Below are 27,528 nucleotides of genomic sequence, written 5' to 3'. Positions count from 1 at the left end.
CATTTATCCTTACAAAAGTTCCAAGTTTAACATTCCATGTATTAGTTGAGGAACACTTGATATATGAAAAATAATTTATATAAAATAAATTGTATGGTAATCAGTACAGATCTGGGGACGATTTATTTCATAAATCATCACCAGAAGTATAAAATCAAATTTGTAATGATAAAACAATCTATAAAAATATCTGATCATTTGAAGGACAAACAAAACTCTCCTTACATGAAATGTCTTTATTTAAGTGATCCATAGTGACTCATAATCTACAAAATATGACGGGTAATGGTGGTTTAAAACACTCACAACTAACAAATATGACATATTAACATAATAGCACAGGCAAAGAAAGCCTTGGCGGAAACCTGGAGATGGTAAAGAACGTGGACTGATGAGGCTATGAAAGGGACCTTCATGCCCGATGTCAAAGTGCAAACTGATGTTGCGAGAAATATAAACGAATGCTATGAAAAATAACGATGATATCTGATGTGTGAATGATGTCAATGGGATGAGTGACATATACTGAGATGTACTGTGGCAACATGAGCAAAACTGGACGAAAATCGATGCAACTGACAATTTGCATGAATAAACATGACTGGCAAAATGAAAGGTGCCCATCTGTCGACGAAATGACTAGTAGGATTGGAAGAGGCGAAGTGGGAAACACAAACTTAAAAGTAATAAAAAATAAGGGAAAAAAATCAATATATGAGGTTTTACAGGCAATAAGCAAAAATGACTTATGACAGATGGAATTTCTTCTTCTATTATGCAGCCAATGGAGATTCATGATTATGCCCAGTGAAGACGGTGTACAGATGAATGCCGTACACCAAATGACATGAAAGGCATGAGGGTGAGAATAATGAACGTGAACGCGTGACAGATACTAGCATTCATTCATTCACTTACAACAAAACTTACATACCTAGAAAAACAAGAGAAAAATGCAGTTCTATGTCAAAAATGAGTTGACCGTTTAGGTTCTACGTACTACTGCCTGATTTTTTGGTTTTCAGAAATCAAAAGAAGAAACATGTTGAAAATTAACTCCAAACTAGCCATAATCCTTATCTGTACCACAATATCATCACTTCAAAAGATCAGAACATCACTTCTACAGAAACCGGACAGGCAATTCTTCACGTATTCCAAATGAAGAGAAAAAATATACAGTACAACCTTCCCCCCTCCCACAAATGAAAACTAATTTACTGTTACTGAATGTGAATCCCAAATAAAATAGGAATCAAAGAAATCCTGAATATCCCAATAAGCATCAGCATACAAGATCAAGAATCAGGGATATTTGAAAGTATATATCATCACTTCTAATGTGATCAAGTTGAAAAACTATTAAGATACGAAGGGCTTGTCCAGAGAGTTTGAAGAGCACCCTTGTTTTCTTAAATCATAAATTATAATACTACCTTGGGAATTCCCTTTGAACGCAAATCCAAGAGAATTCTCCTAAATAAACACAGAATATGAGTTAGGATGTGACAGAGTCTCATGCGATCCATTTCCTTATCCTATGCAAAAATAATGCTTTCTCCTAATCAGTCGCCGATAACAAATACAATACTGGGGTATCCTATGCTTCCTATATTTGTATATGGACAGACTATATTATATTTTCATATATATACTATGTTCATAGAGGCAGATTAGTACCTGTGTCTTCAAAAGTCTCCTATCTGAGTTATGGAGGCTTCCTTCGATCAATCTTTTTTTTCATGTTAGATGAAAAGAGCCCAATAACCACAGAATGAATCTGCACTTAACTGTAACTGTAGCCACACACACTTACCACTGCAATATGCAGTGAACATACAGTCTAGCTACTTCACTGAAGCTGCTAATAATACAAATGTTATGTCAGAGTTAAGACATGCAAGATTTATCTTTTCTGCAATTCTCAGGGTGAGTACACAGATGACATGACACCATCAGGGGACAACAATCCATCAAAATAAAAAAAAACATCCATACTAAACTCCAATTCATGAATTAAAAACTTCCAACTATTGTACCACCAAACCAACCAGGAACGAAAGCCAAAGAAGTCCGATGGATGCATCTGGAAGTCTTTAAAGCAATGAATTTGCATGAGAGATCAGATGTAACAACATAGACCTGTTTCATTTTCTTAAAAGGTTGCTTCCCTTCTCGAAAAACGGATCATGTTAACCTCTTAATCCCCTGACTATCACCTGTCTCTGATCTCTGAAATCTTTGGACAATTGTTCTTATACATTCACAGCTTCTAAACAGTGCAACGCTACATACGTCAAGGATAGAAGTTCCCCCAAGTTCTTAAACTACGAATCCTACTCTGACCTCGTAGATGTCACTCCGTTACGCATGCAGGGGTAAAGTAAAAGGAAGGATTATTTAACAGACTGACTGAAAATAAACAAAGGACAGTAAGTTATGTAGGTGACACAACAGATCTTCCTGAAGCAAATATGACTAGGAGAACACTTATCTCAAGACTATTATTGGCATGGAAATAATGAATATACACTTTCAAGCATTAGGATAGTCTGATAATCTGGCCAACGACTTCCTAAAATATTGGATGGAAGTCGGAAGTCAAGACACGGTTCAAAACAGCAACAGACATTAAGATCAGAAACCTCAAGAAAAAATCCCCAACTCCTAATCAGAACAGCTAATGAGATAACCAGGAACTTTTTAAAGCTCTCATATATACAGTCACCTGAAAGTAAGTACGAGTGACACTTGTAACCACCAATGTCAAAAGGAAACAAATACTTTATGTGTGGGATATGATGATGTGATAAACTAATGATGATCAAATTACCTTACCTCCATAAAATTCATCATAAACTGATACCAACAGTAATAAAAAATTTTAACAAATCCAAAACAATATCAATGCCATTAATATGTAGAAAAAAAATTATACCTACGGCTGATATATGAGGTATTCATACCTATTTGTGCCTTTGTTAAAGTTCCCAAAGATATGACAATCCTTTACAAATAACAGACAACTGAATATGAAGAAAAGAGCATGAGAAAAAAGGAAGAATAATTCACGTGTTAAGTAACTTTTCGTATGCCTAGCCGCATCCCACCAAAGCAGTTAAAAATTTGGCAAGGACATAATTCAAGGAGTCCCTTTACTTGAAGATTTATATAAAAAAAAACCCTAAATTATCCATTCAGGCATGGAAATTATCAAGTTTTACTATCACCTGCTGATTGCACAGCCTACCAATGTACCAAATGATGAGGAAAAAAATATAAAAAACCTGTATATCTTACCAAAGAGCAAGCATGGTATTCAAGCAACATAACTGGGCATTCTTGGCAACCAATCATATCTCTAAAAACGTCATCAAAGCTCTATTTGTGCAACTTTACGTACCCATGCTGTTCAGAACTATGATAGAGTCAACACCGATGACACGCACACTCAAACACAATGCGATTGACACATTCTCAATGAATTACGTTGCAGCTGATTCTTAGTCTCCCAAAGACGCTGCAAAAATCCACAACCAATCGTATGACATTCACGACTAACATCTTTATGAAAAGGTTAGCTTTCAACTGCTCTTTAAACTGTAAAGATTCAACACATGGGGGTTAGCCCCTACAAGAATGGTAATTATAAAGGTTTGCTTTCTTCCGTTTATAGGCAAGGTAGATACGTTTTGCTGTGAGGTTAAAAAACGCACGATCTGTTGTCTGCAGACTGTCAGTACAGTAACAAATTTCAATCCAGAGACAAAACTTAGGTTTGTGGTAACACATACCACAAAAATGCAAAAGGAAACTTCAATGATAACCAAGCTTAGGTCTATTTACAAGTGAGGCTTGCAACAAGTGCTATCGAATACTTTCAATGATGTGTAACGTCCAAAGGAAGATAAACCGCACCCTCTGTAAAACATCTACCAGTAAGAGCGTATGAATGTATGCAAGTGTTCGGCTCTGAATAGCTGCATAAATGCAAGTATAACTTTCATCCACACAATGTCTCACACCAGTGAATGATTCACCAAAGGACATAAAAAATGATCAACTGAAAATAATCCTAGAGATTAATTCCCCCTCCCCTTATACACCAATCAACATTCAAGTTGTCAACAAAAGAATTACATCGCTTCATTATTGACAGAAATATCCCTAACTATAAAAGCACATTTTAAAGACATCACCAGACATCAGATGGACTTACGGGATAACAAAATCTCATTGGAATGAAGTATCGCAACAACCACATTGGCCCCTTGTACAATGCCAAACCTGCACATCCACACGGTTGACTTACACTTCATATACGTAAATACATATATATATACAGTGTATATACATACATTTTGTATATAAAGAGTAAAACTGGAAAAAGGGGACAAAAAATACATTCTACTAGAATAAAAATGAGGGGGAGAGCCTGGTTCTGATGAAAAAGATGCTGGCGGTGTCACTGACCCTGACATAAGATACGGGTAGAAAGACAATACAATAAACAAACTCAGAATAATGAAAAATGTAAAAATTTTACATCAAATGAAACCGCCTCAAATCTACAGTTTACAAAACAAAGTATACTAGGCAACGTAACATACTCTTATAATCTTTATTAGCTTTTTACAATATGTATCCAAGGTTCAATAACATGATACCAGTAAACGCAGAATAATTTCAGTAACAAACGAGACCACTTATTAAAGCTTTCCCAGGAGCTAACATGAGTTTTGATTTCAGTGTCTTTAATACAGTAAATAGTTCCTTACTTTTTGCAAAACTTTCAGGAGGAATTCTTTTCTTAAAACTCAGTTATTGCACTTAAAAAAAAAAAAAACTTGACACAAAAGCATTTTCTGTTACCAGATACACTCTGGTAACGGAAGCATCATTTCTGCCATCCGCTGAGGAGAGAGCACTGGGCCCCATGTACTCAAATCCAAATCTTAATACATCTTATTAAGAGTTTTGAATCAGCTGAAGCCCATTTTACACTGGAGTAATGAGATCATTAACTGTTGATGACTTTTCAGTTCAACATTCATTCAAAAAATTTCCTCACATCACGAAGTCACTGATCTCTAACTATTTAATCACTGTTGGAAGCAGGACAATGGTAGTTTCTTCTTAAAGGACATTCCTTTAACAAATTAGTCCACTCAGGACGCAAGTCTTAAGGAGTTAATGATGATGATAAAAATGAACGGTGCAGAATAGAACAGGCACTGCTGATCTCATACTAGATGCAAAAAATATGTAATTTGCAGCATACTTGACGGTTCGACAATTTCCTCGAGTTATTTCCAATATACACACTTAAATTTGTAAAATTTTCACTCACACACTGTAGTTAAACCCCAGGTTGCAAATATAGTCAGAGGACACAAGTGTACCTCAATAACCACAGGTGCGAAAACTTTCCTTGTGGCTTTGCACCCAAGTCATCTAATTTGCCTATCACACCACAGTAGAATGGACGGGCCGGGGGAGCAGAGGTGCCTTGCTTTCACAAGGCACATGCAGGTCCAGTGCCACATGTGCACAAACAGTGCACAAACACTAGAATGTCTCACAACAGCACTGAGTTACATCGAGTCCTCAAGAGAAGCATCAAAATGTACTCTTGCAGACCACCTCACATGGAATGTCTCTATACGTCTGAACATTCCAATAATTTCAGAACACAAATAACCACTAGATCACTAGGTCTCCATACCATTAGCTGCAAAGAAAAAAGCCAACATTTGTAATTGCAACACAGATATCAGTCCTTACTTTACTAAGCAAAAAATTTAAAAAGCCTCTCCTCTTCTTGAACAAGGCTTCATTGAATAACAGATATCCTGGCTTCTCAGGTAACAACACTGGCTTTACGTAACCTTGGTTAAATAACTGACTATTACAAATTTCATCAAATCTTAAGTATGGTATCAATGCATGTTAAATAATCATTGATTAGTAAAATTCTCAAAAGTTAAAACTCCTGGCAAACAGTCATGCACTGATAAAAAATCATTTTGGACTTTCTTTTTTGTCTGTTTCTAAGAAATAGAAAATTTTGTAAATTTTTTTTTTATTTCCTAACTTGCTTATTTATTACTCTAAAATTACAGTGTTTTGAAAGAAAGCACCGCAAGCATAAGATAAACTGATAACATCCGATGTACCCAATTCAACTTGACAAATATTTTTCATTTGTACAATAAAAAAGGATTTATTCTTATTTTTGTTTTGACTTAACTATTCAAGTGTACAGGGGGAAGAAAAGACCCTTGGCTAGAGTAGGATGACCATTAAGTACAAAATCAACTTCCTTTCACCTCGTAAGTTTCCTTTCGCTATACTATTAATAGTGTATGGTAATTACTAGGAGTGAGATGCAGCTTATATATAACAAAAAAAAGCAGGTTTCCAGAGATACATGAAGTATACTCAAAACTGGTAAAGGTAAACTCCCCGAAAAATAACAAGTAGCTCTAACAAATTCTTAATAAATTGTACAAATCATCATCTTTGCATAGCATGAGCCTTACTTCTTTATACATATGGATAGCATTAAAATCAATAATTTTATGGAGACATTTATAAGGTACAGCACCACTTGTGTTTTTACAATAATTTACGTGTTTCAGGTGTGTGAAGGACCCAGAGTGTAACTTGAGACTAATAAAACAATATAATTTCTGGATGTCATCTCTTTGGCATCTCCTCTCCTCTCTTTTCTTCTTTTTAATACATAAGAGGAAGTCCATCTTAAATAGTTACAAAAAATCAAAGAGAGACATGGTTATAGAGTATCAGAAGACAAACACATACAAATACAAAGATCAGTTACTGTACATACAAATTTTCTACAACATATCAATTGCATACAAATCTAAACTAGGGTGACTGTATAGACTTTGGTCAAGGGAAGTCTTCAATTGCATGCATGATCACACATTTATCGATCAACAGCTGCCTGTAAGCTCATTGGTGGCTGGCTCTCTTTCTGCTGTTATACGTTATTCTAGACAGTCATCCAGCGTTCCCATTTTTCATATTTCTGAGGGTCCTTCTAACCTCTTAATATGTTTTATTCTTTACCAATCATTCTATTATGCAATCTTCCCAAGATCATGTTCATTTTCTTCATTCAGAAGGATTCCATAATAATCTCTACAACAGTCCAATGTCTCTTTCTTTTCAACTTTAATTTCCCCCATTTCCATCTTCTATACATATACTTTGCCCCCTTCATGCTTGTCCATCTTTCCTTTGCATCTTGGCAATCTCTTTTCCCTCTGTTGCATTATGATTTTGACTCCAATTCCTCCTCTTTACCTATGCCAGCTGACTTTTAGCCTCCTTTCCCTTCTCTTTGGATACCAGCCAAAGTTTGAAGGTTTCTTCTCCTCGTCAGTGTCTCTTTGTACATCTCTGTTCCTCCACCATGCCATTCTGAAACTCTATGACCTTCCCCAATGTCCCAACGTGTACTAATACACCAGCCACTTTTTGATGCTACATTTGTTATCACACTTTCTTGATATGCCTTTCTGACTGATGAATTTTTAATTTTATATGCTTGGGCTAGCTCTTCTTTTTCATTAGTTTGTTGCAGCAATCCACATGGTGTTAAGCAAGCCTCAACTGGTATAGCAGCAGAATCCTTTTCTTTACAGCCATTTACACTTTTCTTCATAACAAAGCCTTACAAGCCTGCCCTAAAGAATTAGCCCTTAATATCAGGTGAAATTTGAAGCTGGGCAAAGAAGTTAGTGTAATTGCACAATGATGAAAGGAAATGGATGGGAAGCAAAGGTCGATAACAATGCAGCAGGGGTTGAAAACACATCATAAATATTAGTGCTACCTACAGTACACTGCATGCAGCAAGGCATAATTTAAGCCATAACTCAATCAATATAGGACTGCATTCACCAATTCTATTTACAATTCAAAATCAAATGGTGTTAACAAAATGTGACATATTTAACACCAAGAAAGGTGTTTGCGGAATTGAGAGGACACTAACACACAACTGCGAAGGCAAAGGTGGTTTACCTTCATGCTGCAAAAGTAACCTAAAATAAAGCAATCAAGAGAACAAGCATGGGACTCTCCTCAACACAAAACAAAAGATGATTACCCAGTGTAAAAGAGGCAAATTTGTTCCATGTAGAAATAGCATTATTTCTTTCTAAATGGATCTAATTTGCTTCTTTTGGAAGCTCAACAAATAACACTACAAAATACAGGCTTCCCCAAACAAAAACTTGAAAAGCTCACCTTGCATCTCCTGTTGGTGAGCACCCACGACCACCAGCTGGCCCAGATCCTTCAGGCGGGGAACAATTCAAGAAATCCCAAATGAGGATTGTGTCATCGTGAGATGAGGAAACGATCTGAAACTCGTCAAACTGCAGACGAAACACTCGGCCGGAATGTTCCTAGGTGGGAAGAGAATCATCATCATCAGAAAGCCTAATCAGATGACACACTGCATTCATCATTTTCCTCATCCGAATAACAATATCTATTCCCCATTTTTATTTTGAATGGGTTCTCAGAAAAACAACACATGCATACAAACTCCTACTTACAACTAAAGTTCGAAGACATAAGGTGCCTGCTGGTGCTCTTGGGTCCAACGCTGCTTGGAGATCCCACACCTTGATTTTCCTGCAATACCAAATGAAAAATTAATCAAGAAAAGGAACGAAATCAGCAGCATACTGAAATACCAAACCTGACTGCAATGAAAAACGATGAGGATTCTTAAAACCTCCCCCAACAAGTTTCACTTAAAAGAATAAATAAAAGGTCTTTGTGATGTAACCATTCGAGTTAGTGTTATCCTCATATTTATAATTCAATATGATCTAAATAGTAAAAAATCACTCAGTGTGCTGTACTAACTTTTGAAGGACTAACTTTCAATCAGAGTAACAAAAACTACTTTCCTTTAGAATTCAACAACAAGATAACATAGGCTACAGTATATATATCCTAGTGAAGCATATTACATTCAGTGTAAAATGTACAGCCAGTCTTTGACCTACATAGGTGGACTGTTCCATGAAGCCTAACTGAATTAAAACTCCAGTAAATGTACAGGTATGTCAAGAGAATAACCTGGATTTACAAGAAACCTGTAGAATGCCACATAACAAAAGATTTACAATTTAAAAATATGAGAATGCTTGAAAATGCATACAGATATTCCAACCATGAAACTTCATATTATGAGCTTACCACATCATCTGATGAGATATTCATTATAACCACACTCAGTCCACCAAATCATCAGTACATTATTCAATGGAACTTAACAGCTATGCATTTGGTAAAAAACCAGCTTTGGCTGCTGGTAAGTAAAGGTAATATGTGAACATTAACTAGTAGTGCCAACAATTACGTGTAAGAGTAGGTTATTACTTTTCCTCAGTTATATATTATTATACAGTGATACTGCAATCATCATTATCATTTTACAAAGATCTCTACTGTTAGCACTTCTGAGACTTGTAAAATATCCTTGAAGTTCACGTGCGTGGATAAGAATAAATGTTAAAAATTATTTACTACAAATATTTTTTATATATTGGCCAATTGTGTGCCGTGCTACTTATCCAAACTGATGTCAAACACTGTGTATCATAAGCATAATTATAAACCAGAATTATGATGCGAGGATGAAGACAGAAGAGAAGGGCATGACAGAATATGAAGTTATTTCTTGGTAATAAATGAAGTTGTATGTATAGTACTGTAACAGAAATAACCTAACTCATAAATAAAAGACTGAAGATTTATCAATAGATGACAATAATATATTAAACAAACACCTGGCAACACTGCAGTTTAATTACTATTTCATTTATGGGAAAAATATTCTGTATGGCACTCAATTAGACGAAGATTTTACTGTAAAGCAATAATTTCATGATTCCTGGCATTTATAAAAACTTTTATACTGAGTAAAGTATAAAATGCCATCAACCAAGAAAAACAAATATTGAAGAGGTTACCAATGGAGAAGCATAGCCTGTCAGTGATTTTCTTAAAAGTCAGGGACCATCATATGGACCTAAATTATGTTAAGTAGGAGCTATGTTAATCTATCCATGTCTGCACTCATGCAAATTGAAGATTATTTCCATCTTAACCTCTTCTATTTTCCAGGATTTTTAGCTTTAATTAAAATAACTGCTGTGAGATTTTAACCAAGCTTTTATAGTGGAAGTAACTATTCCATGTTAACAATCTCCAAGTCTTCATCATAAAATATGTAGGACATACACCATCCTCTGAGTTACTGACAATAAAATACTGTACCATTAACACGGAGATATATGCTTGATGGTCTCGGTTTTACTCTGAAAAACCTGTTCCTAAGTCATGGTTTACCAATAGCTCACATAATTTTTGAGATTTTATATTTACACAATTTTGGTAAACACTCCAATGCAACTGCAAAATAAAGTCAAATGTGTACTTACCCATCATATGCTCCAGATACTATCCTTTTGTTGTCAAATCGTATACAGCGGACTAGTTCTTCATGACCCTCTAAAATTCTTAAACACGCGCCACACTCTATATCCCATAATCTGGAAAAAAACCATGATCAGTAAGAGAGAGAATATACAATTTAGGCCAAAGGACAAGCGCTGGGATCTAAGAGGTCACTAAGCACTGAAAGGAAAATTGAGAGTAAAAGGTTACAAAAGTGTAAGAGGAAGAAAACCTCGTAGTTGCACTATGAAACAATTGTTAGGAGACGATGGAAAGTAAGATATAAGAAAGAATATAAAAGGAGGTTCAGTAAAAGGAATGAAAGGGGTTGCAGCTAGAGGCTGAAAGGACACTGCAAAGAACAGTAATGCACTGCAGTGGCACTGATCCCCTGATAGAGAGAGAGAGAGAGAGAGAGAGAGAGAGAGAGAGAGAGAGAGAGAGAGAGAGAGAGAGAGAGAGAGAGACCTTTGACAGTTTACATTCATACTAACAGAAGATTAAGATAAAAGTTGAAACATATTCAAGCAAAAATTATGCTCAAAAGCCTTAATCTTTAAAAGAGTTCACATATTGTGCTTCCTTGACCAACACAGCAAAATTTAAAATCATTAAAACATGCCTCCAATTTTATAAAGATCAATAAAGAGTGTTTACGTACCTTATCGTATTATCTGAAGAACCACTAACGACTAGTCTATCTCTGTATTGTAAGCAAGCAATCCCCCTTTTATGACCATTGAGCGTCCGTACAAATTCACACGTCCCTGTACTCCAAACCTAAGAAAAATGTCAATTGGATTTGTCCAAAGATAAGATACAAAAATCATCAGAGTGTGGGATTATGTCCAAACCTGAAAAAAATGTAATTGGTTGTAAGATACAAAAATCATCAGTGTTATGATTATGTAAAAACACAGATTTTTACTAAAACAAAATACCTAGACACATCCAACCCTTCTTACAATTACACCCTTGCAGGTCAAAACAAACCCTCAAGATAATTTACACAAATTTCCAAATTTCAACAAAATGCAAATGTCAAAGACAGTTTATAATTAAGAAAACTTTGTCAGCATGTAGGCAATATTAACATTACCTTTTTGAAGAAGTACAATTTAATAATACCTAACTAATGTCCAAAAAAGCAAAAACTTATGGCTACCCTTACAATTTTCAAGAAGTATTTAAAACTCCTGGTCAGATTAACCTAAGCAGCATCTCACCTTGACATGACTTTTGGGGGTCTGACTTTCTGATGAGTAACAAAGACCCCATACAATTGATCCCCGGTATTCGCAGGGGATACGTACCACAACCGGCTATCCCGAATATCTAAAATCCGTGAATACTTGACACACCTCTAAAAAAGCTTATAACTGCCTATTTTGATAGTTCAAACACCAAAAAAAAAGATAAATCCTCTAAAAATGCTTATACCTGAGTATTTTAATAGTTTTATCAGAAGAAATGCATTTAGTCACAAAAATATGAAAATACAATAATTTGTGAATATTTCTCTATGAAAAATATTACAAACAGGCCGCAAACAATGTATATATATGTGCCACAGAAAAATCTGCGAATAGGCAGGGGTCCACTGCATTATGGCCTGCACTTAAATGTTTTCCAGATATCTTACAGCTAACAGCAATTCCTTGCAAGTGCCAACTTAGAATAACCTTTACTTTGCAATTAACATTCCAAGTAAGAGATTCATCTATTAATCTTCTAAAACAGTAACACAACAAAATAATCATAACATAACTGACAAAAATGCAGACAATCTGTGAGTAATCATACAATATTTTCTAAGTGATAAATATAAAGATGAACTTGCTTCAGATGATAATTCAAAATATGGAATATATTCTGGCTTTGAAAAGTATAACAGATAAGCAGCTGTCCTCTTTCAGAGAGACGACCGATATATCAATGGTTTGTGGTAGGGAAAGGCTCTCTTACCGCCTGATTTCAGGCCTTTCGAAGAAATAAAAATTGAAAATCATAACTTTCAGATGAAGATTTTTTCTTGATGCAGTATAAAACTTTGAGGTGTCTATGTGGCTGGTAAAAGCTGACCTAGTTATTGAAGCCTAGTGACATGTTAAGAGGACAAGAGTACCTATTCACTTAACAGCTGATATAACGCTTCAGCCTTTGTTCAATGGCAAATATGTGGTTTGTGTAGAGTTGATGATATCTTAGACTTAAGGTTTGAATACCTAGGAAGAATGCAAATTATCACTATCACAAAATCATGACTAGTGCTATTCTTCCTCTCTGAAAATGCCAGCTCTCAAGCCCAGCTTTTAGGCAATTGTTACTCCAAAAACTGGCAGTATTGTACCTGAACTTTTTCTTCTGGCCAAGTAACCTAGACAGACAGACAGATAGTGCAGTTGAAGGAGAAAGCTCACATTACCTTCAGTAAAAAGGACAGTTAAAATAAGTATCAGTCCACAAGTGACATGGCATACAAACACTTGTCACACCTTCATATTTAAGTTGACTGAAGATTCAGGTAACATCACTAGTACCAAAATTGTAAGCTGATTGAAGATTGAGGTACCATCATTTGTACCAAATTCAATCACATGATCACAAGAAAAGCCGTAGTTTTCAGCACAGAGTCAAAAACCATTAAACAATACAACAACAACAGTCACAATAATTGTCCTGAAGCAACAAAGATGTTTGTATAGTAGTGCAACCAGTGAAAAGGAGACTCCCACAGTCAAAGCGATGGGTTGAAAACCCAACCTCTCAAATGCTCGTCAATAGTTGACTACCTTGTTGCCAAGCTTCAAAGACAAGAACAGCTTTCAGCAAACGTGTATCACAGTAAAGTATGAGATTAACATTTGTATCCTTATACCCCTTCCGTACTGGTCACAAAAAATCAACTTCACCACAAAAGTCATATATAAAATATTGTAAGGTCAAGTTATAGCAATACTGATGCCACTAAAACTGTACCTACCTTAATAGTTCTATCACCAGAAGCACTAACAATATATTTTTCATCGAAATCAACAACATTAACAGCTGCTCGGTGACCAACTAGCACCCGTCTTAAATTGATTTCCGTAGGAGAGACCATGTCCCACACAGCAATTGAACGGTCCTTGAAAATACAAATGAAACATTTACAATATAATACCATTTCAAGACAAAAAAAAAAAACATATATCTTTAATGTACATAGCACTGGTACACAATGCTCAACATAAAGCCACAGCATAACTAAAGTCTAAGCTATAGTTTGAGGCAAACAACCCTCATCATACCTTAGAACACGTAACCATCATTCCGTTATTGAAGCGAAGGTGGAGAACGGCCTCACAATGATGAATCAAAGTGTTGGTCATCTCACCAGTGTTCACATCCCAGACTCTGACAGTTGAGTCTGAGGAGCCGCTAATAATTACACGTTCGTCGTACTGTAGGCACAATACTGAACCCGTGTGACCTGTCAACACCTGTAAAAGACAAGGGTTCACCACATAGGTTAATACCATCAGGTTCTAACAAAAATATTAAACAACTCATTTCAGTGATGATGTACAATTACACAAGAGAATTTATGTAGCCAAGTAATATAACTTTTATACCTTGTAAACTCAAAAGATATAAAAATAATCCAACATGTGCTTAAGAAGTCAAACAGCAGCCTACATTCCAATGTTCTCAAATATTTCATAATTACATTAAATTCACTGTACTAGATAATCTCTTTAAATGAAAATAAGAGAAACAAATATAATGTCTACAACGTCTAAATTATAAATCCAAGTTTCTTGTAAACCTGTCCGTAAATACTTACACCAGTCACATCATTTCTTAATGTCAAAACTTTTCTATTATGCATCATGATACAAATATACAGGAAGAAAACCTTTACTACTCAAGGAGACTTTCTAGGTTGAATTTCATCATAGAAAATTTTCAAAATACCACTGGAAGAACGTATACAAGTTCAACTTCACATATACCCATAAAATCTGAGTGTACAATAAAAAGGGTACATGTATATGAAAGTAAGACATGGGCGTAAATAAAATATACATCTCTTTGCAAAACATCAAAATAAACATAAATGCACAGTTGAGAAAACTGCCTAGCCTAAAACACCATCATACTAAAAGATGACACTAAAAGACACAAACGGCGAGTTCAAAGGATGTTGACATGAACCCCTACAACAGCAGAAGTCAAATCTCTGCTGTTGGAACATTTCATCCTTTTTTTTCTCCCCTTAATTTTAAAACAATAAAACTTAACTAAAACCTATTTCTCATTAAATTCTACCTAAACACAACCACAGTATAACCACTTCTAATTCTGGACTATCGTGATAAAAATGTAAATTCCTACAAAGGAAAACAACATGAGGCCTTTATCACCTATATATATTTGTTGGCGATGATGCGCTTCGCTAGGTAGAATGATTCCAAACAAGACTAATAGGTACTGAACTAAAACACCATTCACAATTACTTAGGAAGAATCTATAACATTAAAATCCGAATGGATCTTTCTTGTTTGTCTACCCTAGGTGGGGGCATGGTATGTAGAGGATCAGAAAGGTAGGGGAGAATGACACATCCACCCTCCTCCTGCAAACCTGTTTGTCTGCCCTGGGTGGGGGTGGAGTAGGTAGGGGATCAGGAGGGTAAGGGAGACATGATACATCCACCCTCCTGCAAACCTGTTTGTCTGCCATGGGTGGGGGAAGGTTAGGTAGGGGAGACGACAGGCAGCGCTGGGTTCCAGCGCAGCGTAGCGCGCGCCATCAAGCTCGTCATATAATATGTGGTAACTAAATGGTGTTGGAGAGAGAGAGAGAGAGAGAGAGAGAGAGAGAGAGAGAGAGAGAGAGAGAGAGAGAGAGAGAGAGAGAGAGACCAAACAACTATTTAAGAAAACTGTCAAGATATGCAATATAAGGAATAAGAAAATTATCTGTGGTACACACTTCCCTTCTCATCGACAACTTGTTTTGAAAGGAAAAGGAGTTAAAAACCAAGTAAAAAGATACTGAGAAGGCATAACCTAAGGCCTAACAACAGAGTACTTCCAACAAAGTAACAATGAGTCCAACCAACACCACTTTCCATAAAAGAGCAAACAACTGTATGTTTATTATTATAAAAATAAGATTACCAACCACTGACTGAGTCTCACTTCTATATTTTACAAGGCTCACCAAAAAGATTTGTTCTTGAATGAGAGGTGAAAAGAGGAGCAAAGTAAAGAAGTTGGACAGCTAGGTGCGAAGAGATCAACAGGGATAAATGAGAAGCAATAGGCAGAGAGCAATGCAACCGAGACCTAAGAAGAAATGCTGAAAAGAACTTTTGTACCTTTTACAACCAGCTTGGCAAGTGGTAGGTAAGCCCCCTGAAGGGTGCAGTACATAAAAATAAATAGAACAGCCACTATCAACACAAAAGTAAAGGTTAGATTTCACAAATTTAATTTCTAAGAGACTAAAATATCAGGTACAAAAAGCTTGCTCAAGTCACTGTGAGAAGTTCAAGGAAGCAGATGACCCACAGCAGTTAAGAACAGAACCAATGTCAGAAGTGGACGTGTCCTACTTTGGTAGTAATTAGTTATAATGTAAAAGCCCTAAGGTTTTGTTCATAATTTTAAGTTCAAAGCATTTAGCTCTTTATTTCAGTTTAAATTTATGCTTGTTAGAAATATTCCCTTTCTTGTTTGTCGGTTAGTGTCAAATTTAGTTCTCGGCTTCAGCCTAATATTTTGAGGACCATTTCCAATTGACAAAACTTCATCCTCTACATAATTAATTCAATTGACATAACTTCATCCTCTAAATAATTAATTCAAGATCAACACAGAAACAACAATAAAAAGAACTTATATATGTTAGTTTTTAAACACTGCACAATGCAATGCATAGTTTACTTGATCAACTAGACCTAAATTTGTTTTGCTTATATATTTTTCCCCTTGATCCATTGTACTCATTAATTTATCTAATCTACTTAAAAATTCATTTGTGGTCATGCTTCTTTCTTACCTAGGTTGGTGACATATAAACCTATCCTCTTAACTTAAATTACATTAAAATAAACAATATGCACTGAAAACCAAACCCTGAAATCAAACACCACGGTTTAGGTCAAGATCTCTGGGGGTAACATTAAAACTACTGGAACCATTTATTTACACAGACTTTATGCTCACCTCGAATGCCTGAAGGTCTGCCGGAATTCATTTCTCTTAAACTACAGCATGGAGCAGCTATACTAGAGTACCTAAATCTTTAATACCTACGGTTCAAATGAGCTGGATTGGCTACGCTACATTTCACCAGGCCTGTACACCTACCACATAAAACAAAAAATGATCGGGTGTGTTAAGGCAAACACGTTTTAGAGGAAACTGTACCTCAATGGCTATAAACATTATCTGAGGAATCAAAAGCAATGGTAGAAATTTAACAGTAAGGCAAATGCACCAAGGTCACCACAGCGTAAGCAATTCTAGAAATACATGCGCTCTCCGGCTTCTCATTTTCTCTCGGGTGATCAAAGCCTCTAAGTCTTCGGTCTTTCTGGACAGTAGCAACAGTCTGGCTTGGTGGTTTGTGAGACACCCCCACAAAGAAGATATACCAGTCAATGATAATGGAAAGAAAAAGTAAACAATAAGAAAAAAAAATAAATTGCCAATTAACCTACTCCAAATCCTCTGAAGAAAATCAGAAGCTGCTAATCGAGTAAGAATTCAAAACTAAGAGAAAATTCATTTGTCCAAATTTTAACTGTGATTGAGTTTGGATGCTTAAAGATAAACTCTTGTTCATAAAAGGGCACTTTGCAAAAGTGAGCTTCAACAACAAAAACATGAATTTTCTCTCAAAGATGATCTTTGCTAATAATGGCACGAAAGAATATGTACAATACATTTCTGCCATCAGTGATTAATGGTTACATATCATTGAAAATTCAATCAACCATACAGTACTGACAAAATTCTGAATGCACATCAAAGCACCAATTTACTGCACATAAATGCTATGACTCAACTATCAATGATGACAGGAATGCAACATCAAATTTACTCTATCAATAAGATAACTGTGCCTTCATTTCTACATTAGATTTTGACTCGTAATGAATCTAAAAACATGAAAGGAAGATCCCACGTACCCCTCGTACCTTGTAACACTGGAGCGAACTTCGGTCCCAAATTTTAATAGTGTTGTCTCTAAGGCCAGACACAATTTTCTGCAAAGGCAAAAGACACATGAAATCTGTAAATATGTTATATATGATATTAAAAACTAATTTGAATGTTTAAAACAAAAACCAATGTTTTTAAAGATGCTTTTTCAGCCATTCTCAGTATTTGTAAAGCAAATCTTTGCGTACATGGATACATTTCTCTGTCACACACAAACAAATGAATGCTTTCCATCTCTAGGCCAGGCAATGTCTTTACCATTAAATGAAATCTATTCATAACCTAACAAAAATATCTTGAAGAATTACACAAATAAATCTATCCTATGTAACATATAAAAAACTTCCCAACAGAATGACATCATATATCTATCAAATATAAACAGATATTCACAAAAAAGTCATCTCCGAAATTATAACTTCCATCATATAAAAAGAATTCTTTTATATGATTACCAGAGTAATTTACCAAGACCGCCAAGACAAAATTCTAGAATTACGTTAAGACTCACCTCAAGGATTTACTCGTGACAGAGTTGGAAATTTGAATTATGAAAGTTAGACTACAGCAAAGCTGCAAAAAAATACATGATCCACATTACATGGCAAACCCTCACTGTGGTTGGAATACAGAACTCACAACCAGTGTCATCCCAAAGGAAAATAAACTGCTTGTGTAGAATAAGTGCCATTTGACTGACTTCTGATTTATGATGTTATACGAAGCGGTCTGGTTAACTACTCACGTATTCACAAGGACTGAACGTTTGTTAAGTTGCAAAACAGGACTAATAAACTTACCTGGTCATCATATTGTAAACAGTAGACTCCTTTGGAATTTTCTGATCTGCAGTTTATTCTCTGCAAATTATGTCTACCCATTCTCCAATTAGCTTCTATGGTTTGGATATCCTAAAAATAAAATAAAATAAATATTTTCAGTCTAGGCAGATGTACTTTTTATAGTAATTACAGTACCAAATACTTTATGTAAATGCAATGTAACCACAGCTCCTCATTAAAATTAAAAATGCAGGAAATAAGCAATATCTGTTCCTTATAAACACATATTTAAATTATTAAACATAAAGATACGATAAGTTTTGACAAATTCACCAATTCACTGCAAAGCACATCTGTCGCTTATAATTACAATAGTAAAAAACAAAAGCTACAAATGAACTACGCCACAATAAATAACACACGAAAACTTACTTGGATTATCTTAGGGTAAAGCTTACGATAGTAGGAGTGCCCAGGATGTTGTTCACCTGGTCTTGGTTTGAACAAATACATCCCCCTGAAAGACGTCAATCAATGGATTACTGAAAATTCACACACTGGAATTTATGTATTCTCCACACCAAAAATCATTATTTTCCTCATGTACCAACACAGAGAAGTATTCGAAAAGTATGTGCACTCACCATCCTTTACGTTCCGACAGCCCTCTCCACAAGGGATCTGTTCGAACTTTCCGCTCTATTAATTTTTTCCATAGGAGACCGTCCGCTATTACTCTGTGCCATTCTTTACAAACTAGCTCTGCCTCCCGTAACGATTTGGCATCCAAGTAACTTAAAATTTTTTCTGCTACATGATCTAGTCCTTTCTCTGAAATACAACACATTCAGCATCAATTAAACATCAACTTAAAGGATCTTTAAACCACACTAAAACCAAGGTCAGTTACACAACAGCTATCTTCTTTCCTATCAAAGCTCACTTTGCAAGCAATATAATTAAATCAGTGTGTCATTAAGAAGTAACAATGATTTACAAATCTTCATAACTACTCCAACTTGATAAAAAGCAGCACCAGTCAGTTGACTGATAAGAAGGCTTATCAAATGACTGTGAATTCACTAAAGTATACAAACAATGTGCAAAGGAAAACATTGTACAGGTTTCTGTACTATATCAGCCACAATGCTCTTAGAATTTCCTATTTTTGGATATGCTTTCAACATAAAACTTTGAAATTCAAGAAGAAATTAATTGTGGCCAGTAGACACTATAATCATTTTTCCGGAAACAAGGCAGTCTTACAAAACCTTAATACCTTCTCTCCCACAGGGGAAATTAGTCCTGTACTAACAAAAGAAATGGACTAGATAAAATAAAAAAGATTACCCATGAAAATAATGTATAAGGTCCCCCAATTTTTAAAACGAACCTCTGATTCTATAATCTATGTACAATGTGTAATGGCTAAATGTCTCAAACAACATTTCCACTTCAAAATCAACTATACATCCAAACAAAAGACTACATTACAGTGAGAGTTTTACTATGAAGACATAATACCAAATACAGACCAGTGCTCAAATGTCAATATTTTGTCAAACACCTTCAAACAAAATTGTTCCTCAAAAGTCATGACATGATGAGGATTTTTCTAAAATAGTGATATGTGCATTACAAACACATCCACACATGCACACACAATCACATTTCAATGAACACCACCCCATTAACAAGATCACGACAGGAGCCTTACTTGGTAACAAGGTAATGAAGTCCCTCTGCAGCATTGGCTTGAGGAAGGCGTTGATGTGGCCGTGCTGGTAGTGACACATCCGAGACAGAAGGTGCTCCATGAATTCCAGCTGGTCCTGTTCGCTCCACTTCTCGAAATACTGAAGGCACATCTCCCTCTCATTGTTGTACTGAGCCGTGGATTCCTTCTTCCTCCTCCCTCCGCCGCCACCGCCACCTGACGACTGGTTTAAGGGTATGGTTGTCATGGGTTCTGGGTCCTCATTGTCGCTAGCCCCGTCCACGCCTCGAATACCGGTGCTTGTTGTGACACTCATGGGTGACGTGTTGTTGTCATAAATTACAGTCATTGGTGCCTGAAATTAGCAGAATATGATAAACGCTATGATAAAAACATATTTGAGAGACTTAATTGCAAGAATAATTTCCTAACACTCATTATGAGTAAAATGCTGCTTTATTACAATTTCAATAAACATTATACACATTTAGAAAAAATTAATAAGGTCCTGTAACCCTACATGGTAACAGAAACCCCACATAAGGAATGTTAAGTTTCATACTTCATTGTCTGTTTGATAATACTACAATTCACATAAAAAAAATTACACTAAGCCTTTTAACACCTTGCCTGAGGTTAGCTTTTGCTGGAACCAGACTGGAGTAAAAACTTAAAAGGCCACCAGAAATGTAACCTGTGCAGGCACACCTGAACATTAATTTGAACAACCTGAACAGTTTTTCTGCCTGAGCAGGCAACCTGAGCAAATAGTTCATCTCTATCGATATGCCTGCATTGAAACGACCTGCATCTGTGGGACTGAACATTAGTGTGGGGAAGCTACTATTTTTGCTAGTTCTTATCCTGTCCTAAGGTGGAAGGAATATTCCAGCTAAAAACAAAGTGCTGAGATTTACTGAATTTAAAACTGTTTATTCCTAAATGAATTATGTTTTGGAATTATTTTAATTTCTAATAACTGATGTACATGTCAGATAAAGATATATTTATAATTTTACAATTTTTCCACAAAAAATAATTGCGTAGAATGAAGTATGAAAGTGGCAGCATCATTCCTGCATGTCTTGAAGATTTCATTGAAATTTATAAGAACGAACATTGTCTTGGGCAGGTAAAATCCAAGAACCATCATAACAGATTAAAAAAAAAGTGCTCAAAAAACTAAAGGGAAGGGACCCTCAGGTCCAGCAGAATCCCACAGTGACTGAGGATTCTCTACTTGGGTGGAGGGTGAAGGCAAACCAGCCTGACCCTGTGCCTTCTCACATCATGACAAGTACCTACAGAAGTCCCAGACACCAAGTCAAAATTCAAAGGCTCTAAAGGGTAAACACAAGCCAACATTTTCACTACCTGCCTAGTAGCCTGAGGCTGAGCCAACCAGGTTGGTCCCATTAACCAATCCATGCAAGTCCTGTGGGGAGCAATAACAAGTGGTGCATGGGCTGGTCCAAGCATGCTCAGAGGCCCTGGCCAATAAAAACAGGAAGGTGTAGCCAAGCTTGTGACAGTCCATGGACAGATCATGAGCTTGTTCCAGGTTGTACGTAGTACCAGCCCAAGGGTAGGCTCACCTCTTCGAAGAACTCTGCCGCTCTGGTCTGCTGCTGCTGAGTGACGATCCTCTCCTACAACTCACCAAGGACACTGATCTCCAGGATGGGGAGAGACAGGATACTGACAAGACCAAGATAATCTGCTTGCGACTTCTTCTTAGGCATGCTGTTGTCCACTTTACCCACCTCTGTGGAATAGGGAAATTGACCCATTTGTGGAGAGCCGTTCCTCACATGTTGAAGGAACAAAGTCGCAGCCTTATGAAGGTCATCTGCAAACACTTGCTGAAGAGGGATGCCGCCTTTCACCAGGATGTCCATCACTTTCCTGAGATCTTCTGTCTCAGGTCCTTCCTCTGCCATGAGCATAGGAGGAGGAGGCGCTGCCATATGAGACGTTACTCCTAGAGAAGGCCTAGGAGAAGAGGGAAGTTCAGGAGGGCAGGGTGGAGAGTTCAGGGTATGCTCTCTTTACAAATTACCCTTCTGATGACGTTTCTCACAGAGAGAGACCACTAAGGAGAAAGCCAACCAACACACACTTCACACATGGTTTCTTTTGTGCACTCACATTCCCGACACGAAAACACAGACTGCAGATCTACCCCAGTTGGGGAGGCATAAACTTGCTACAACTTGCCTCTGGCAACGATGAAGTTGTACCCTAAATAGTATCCTGTAAGACACAAGGAATTCACGATGGATGCCCCATGTGGAGCACACGAGGTCAGACAAAGGTCACTCACATGGTCAGGTCACACTAAGGTTACCTTCGACACTAAAAATGAATGACACAAACTGCACTATCGTAACAACACGGCTATATGGGGAGAAAAACAGCACTGGAAGGGCATGAACCTGCAGCGAAGGCAAAGAAGGGGTACGGACATGTAACACTCACAAACAAATCTCACATACATGAGACGAAAGTTCACCAGACAACCGACCAGCTATTTACTGTGAGCAAAATGGAGGAGCTACCCACATCTCAAAAGTTAATACTATATGCCCAATGGGCATTTGTTTTTATATGTCAGTGAACAGCCACAGCGCACCATGGCATAGAGTACTCCATCTATGAAAGTGCATGTTTGTATATTCCTGTCAGAACAAATTCTTTTTTAATGCGGCACTCTGCACCAAATCACCGTATTTTACATCAGTGCTTTACGTTTCACCTTTTCCCTTCAATGTCTTCAGACCTGGCTTGCAACTTCCTTTTCTAATTACCACCTCTAAAATTAAATCTTTCAAGCAAACCCCAATACAAGTCTGGAAATAATATCTGATGGTCTCAAATCAATTTCAAGTAACTAATTACAACCTGCTGCCATCCTCTCTCAGCCACACTGACAGGAAGCATCTCTTCCCAGCTTCCTTGATCATGCACTGCTAAAGCACTAACCTGTCTCCATCCAAAGGATGCCTAGGGTATATACCCAGATCCTGCTATTGGCACGTTAAAATCCTCAAGACTAATTGGTGCTTCTCCAAGAAGTTGCTACCTCGCTGTTCAGTGAAAAGAATCGCTGGACATGGACTACAATCAGAATAACCACCATACAATAAAAAGAAGTAGCCTACTCACAAATCTAATCCAGGGACTTTGTAATCTGTCTCTAGACAGCCCCTGCTCAAGTCTGGTGTTGTTCTGCCTCAAGGAAAACCACCTATCCATAGGAAACGGTTCAGACGACTGCCTGGAATCACACTGCATCCTATATCCCTGACTCAGCAGCTTCAGTGTTTTGTATGGTTCATTGATTTTGTACCCTTCTTTTGCATGGTTTCCCTCATTGCCACGTAGTCGTGTGCTATACAAACACCTCAAGTGTTCAGGTTCTTCCTACAAATCTCATGGCACCTTGCAACACAATAAAAGGCACAAAATACTTTTAAAAAGAAACAGTCCCTCAAGAACTGCACTGGATTCTACAAAGTGGCAGCAAATTAAGAATAAGACATTAAAAATACGACCCCCGTTGTGAAATATGTTCTTCACTGCTGGAGTCGAAAATAGAGAATGTACTGTAATCAAGTACACATATATGTAATGAAGTAATTAAATACTATGAGGAATAACTTAACATTGTGAGCATAAAAATCACAAGAAAAAGGTTGGCTATTCATCAAACTGCTATTCCCCAAACTATGTCAAAATTAAAAAAGAAAAACACAAACCATAATGGGAAAAAGGTATGTAAAAATAAACAGCATGTGAACAGCAATTTCTAGTGATACTACAGTGTGATGAAGGCCTTAAGCAAATTAAATCACTGCTTCAAGGATGTAAGCAATCAGGACTTATTTCCACCTACTGTAAAAGACAGCCCAAACCTTAAAATTTCTTTTCATTTCAATGTACACTATGTCAAGAACTAAACACCTCAGGTACCACAACACGTTCAGATTTCATTACACACTAACTGCACACACACTGCAATCTACAGCAAGTGGCCTTCACAGTTCTTAACTATTCATGCAACCATGAAGGCTTCTGATTCAACTTCAGCTTTGATGGCACAACTTTCTATTTCCAGATCAATTTCTCTGCACTTAACAAGGTTTTCCAATTCCTCAATATTACATAAAAATACAGTAAGGTTTCTCAAATTGACCCCCTTGGAAACTTGACAAAACTCAAAACATCCAATAACATTAAAAAAAACACTGGTTTATAACACAAAAGAGCAAAAGTTAATTAGCTTCTTTAACATAAAATCATGGCAAATATTAAACCCTCAGGTACAATCTGTATTGCTATACAGGAACAAATCATGGTATGACTTGGAAACAATATCTAAACTTTTGTCAAGCTGAAAATAAAGCTTTAAGAAGAACATCATACGTCAGAAAGCAGGACAGAAAGACAATATACCTTAATAAGAACCATGGAAGTTTCATAGGTAGAGGAAATATTGATGAGTGAAGGATGTAATGGGTTGAACATGTCCTTCGCACTAATCGTAAGAGAATGGTATGCAACAATTAGCTGTGTCAAAATACCTGCACCTACTTACATGAGATTCATGAGACAGGAGACAAATTTTTGTGAAAATGAAAGCACAGTAAATAAATAAGTACCCAGATTTCAGAGGCACTTTGCACCACATAGTACTTTAGGCGAAGGAGACGAGTCATAGACTAAGATGATACTGAATCTCAAGATTCACGTGATTCACTTACGTCATAATTCACTTGCGAAATCAAAACTGTGCAAGTCAAAACTGTAAGTGCAAGCAAACGTCAAAACAGGTGGTTCCTAATGTCAACCTTGTGCCAAAAATAGTCATGAAAGGTATTTTTAATTCAAGGTTATTACTGTAACTACAAAATGCACCTGAAGGTTGGGTAATTTTTTTGCCATATAGAAAAATTTGAAGAATATATACTGTAAACATAACATCCCCCTCACTTTTGCACCAAAGGATACCACAAGATCCCACCTATCCAAACCAAAAATCTTAATTCTTGAAAACCCTATGCCAATTATCAACGGGATATACCTAGCACAATTCCACACACAAACACATGAAAAAGATATCACAGTAGCCTACTACGATGTATATATCTGTACAGGCCATGTTAGCCTACACCAACTGATAAAAAAAAAACATAATAAAACAACAATCATTGTATACTGTCATTAAAAAAAATCTGAAAGTGAAATTTCTGAAAAAATATTTGCAGGCTTGTGTCTTTTATTAAACCTACACAAAAAATTATACTTAATCAGCACAGTACGCAACTAGGCCCAGGTTTACTTGCCATGGGTAGGAGAGGTCCCCCATTTACACAATGGAAATGTAAGTATGAACTGTTACCATCCATGAGAAGAAAAACAGCCTGAAGGTTGTGTGCATTTCTGTGAGAAACATTGAAGGTCTGTGAACAAACCCACAGCTATGAAAACATATGGTAGTGAGGTTAGGTGAGGTTAGGTCAGGTTATGTTAGGTGAGTCACGTTTATTTAACAGGCAAGGCTATGTAATATTGTGTTCCTTGGCAAGACAATGACATCTTGATAGCAGACCAGACATGACCTAAGAAGAAGAATGAGGTCCATAATCTAAAGCCAATTGTCTACTTTTATAATTTCTCTTGGAATTTTCTACAATTATGCCCCAATTATGCCCAAAGTTTAGAGATTTGGAATAATTCTGTATGAATAGCCTATTGTATAGTATTTAAACATATCTTGGAGGAATATATTTTCAAGTGAGGCAACTATTTAACAGCAGCCATAATAGCACCAAAAAGTTTCCTAAGACATACCATGCTTTCTAAATCTCAAACCCTTTACATTAACAATTAAAATACAACTAAGAAACTGATTCACAAAATCATCAACACAGCCTAGGCTACAAAAATAAATATCACAGTCTACACTTTCAAACATTTTCATTAGGTCTTCAAATTACACCACTGAAAATGTTTGTAACCAAACTAGCCTAGGATATATCTTCCTCTGTATCTTCTATACATGAAATAAAATGTTTAGAATATAATCAGTGATGGGGTCCCATAGAAATAATCAGTGAAGCCTCCATAAATAGCCTGCTTCAGGTGTTTTGTGTCATATGGTCAAGGTAAAATCCATCTTCCACCAAGATGCAGTTTCAGGGGGAGATAGCACATTTCAATAAACCTGAACAGGAGAGTTACGAGGGTGATGCATAGTGCTGCGTACTACATTCTACTCAAAGATCTGATGCTAATTAGTTCGTCTTTGGAGGAGTGGTAGAGCTTTAGACTGGCATGCTGTTACTCGAGTCACCAAAGAAGAAAAGATCTGATGCTAATTTGATTCCACAGCCTGCTTAAAAAAGGTTCTTTAAATAAGTCTAATCCTTCGGGCCAGCCCTAGGAGAGCTGTTAACCAGCTCAGTGGTCTGGTTAAACTAAGATATACTTAACTTAGACATCTAAATAATAAAACAGCCTACCACGTTATGAGCAAAACACTAAACTGATTTATAATTGTTAATATGGTTTCTCAGCAGTGCCACATCAAGTGAAGAGTCTTGTACATCACTGGTCTGACTGTGTCCGAGTCAGAGGAAGGCCTCTGGCACGATCCTGCATCTGACTAACCCTGACAAACTGTAGGCTAGGCTATTCCCGAACGAGCTCCCTAAGATCTACTGTAATTTGCATCCTGGGAAATGCAATCGCTTGGAACCTGGCATAGCCTAAACAAAAATATTCAGCCTGGTAAAACTGAAGAATATTATCGCAGCCTGGTTCCCATCAGTCGCTGATAAGAGATATTTACAGTCTTTTCTTTATGGTTTCATTTACGTTTGTCTTTTCTTTTTATGTTTATGATATTTACCGTCCTCTGTTTATGTTTTTACATACATTCCCAAGGGGTAAAACTGAATCCGACTTCAACCTTCTGGTTCAGTAAATATCAGTTTACATGCAAAATGGGCACAGTGTTTAGTTCCAGTCCCTTGGGGATGAATTTAAAAGCATAAAAAAAAAGTCTGTGAATATCATATACGCAAACAAAAGGAATAAACATAAAAATACAATCAAAAGGTGGTAAATATGACAGTCGCTGGCTGTCGGGAACCAGGCCACGATAGCAGTCTTAAGATTTACAAAAAGAGGTCGTTACCAAACCAGATGAGCGTAGTAGTAGCCTTCAGTTTTACCCCTAGCCTAGCCTAAGGTACTGGTTAAATTTGGCTAGCCTAGGCTAGAGCTTTTCCAGGCTAG

The 27,528-nt window shown here is 36.6% G+C and overlaps 1 protein-coding gene across 6 annotated transcripts in view; it reads right to left on the bottom strand.

Moving 5' to 3' along the window:
* Nucleotides 1–221: 221 nt before the first annotated feature.
* The window catches only part of slmb (beta-transducin repeat containing E3 ubiquitin protein ligase slmb), a 28,650-nt gene continuing 1,343 nt past the window's right edge, over nt 222–27,528 (bottom strand). For 4 of the 6 annotated variants that reach the window (XM_067109802.1, XM_067109798.1, XM_067109801.1 and 1 more), the window contains exons 2-13: nt 20,227–20,581; nt 19,154–19,340; nt 18,942–19,026; nt 18,528–18,638; nt 17,694–17,771; nt 13,800–13,991; nt 13,493–13,636; nt 11,171–11,289; nt 10,494–10,604; nt 8,595–8,673; nt 8,281–8,441; nt 222–5,731 (exon numbers count right to left, since the gene is read on the bottom strand). In XM_067109802.1, the coding sequence (XP_066965903.1) occupies nt 5,728–5,731; nt 8,281–8,441; nt 8,595–8,673; nt 10,494–10,604; nt 11,171–11,289; nt 13,493–13,636; nt 13,800–13,991; nt 17,694–17,771; nt 18,528–18,638; nt 18,942–19,026; nt 19,154–19,340; nt 20,227–20,575 (1,620 nt within the window). In that variant the 5' untranslated portion in view covers nt 20,576–20,581 and the 3' untranslated portion in view covers nt 222–5,727. The remainder of the gene's footprint in view (nt 5,732–8,280; nt 8,442–8,594; nt 8,674–10,493; nt 10,605–11,170; nt 11,290–13,492; nt 13,637–13,799; nt 13,992–17,693; nt 17,772–18,527; nt 18,639–18,941; nt 19,027–19,153; nt 19,341–20,226; nt 20,582–27,528) is intronic. The other 2 variants (XM_067109799.1, XM_067109803.1) reach the window with 1 other exon arrangement.

This window comes from Macrobrachium rosenbergii, chromosome 10 (genome assembly GCF_040412425.1).
Source record: "Macrobrachium rosenbergii isolate ZJJX-2024 chromosome 10, ASM4041242v1, whole genome shotgun sequence".
NCBI lineage: Eukaryota > Metazoa > Arthropoda > Malacostraca > Decapoda > Palaemonidae > Macrobrachium > Macrobrachium rosenbergii.
This window is presented reverse-complemented; position numbering and strand designations above follow the sequence as displayed.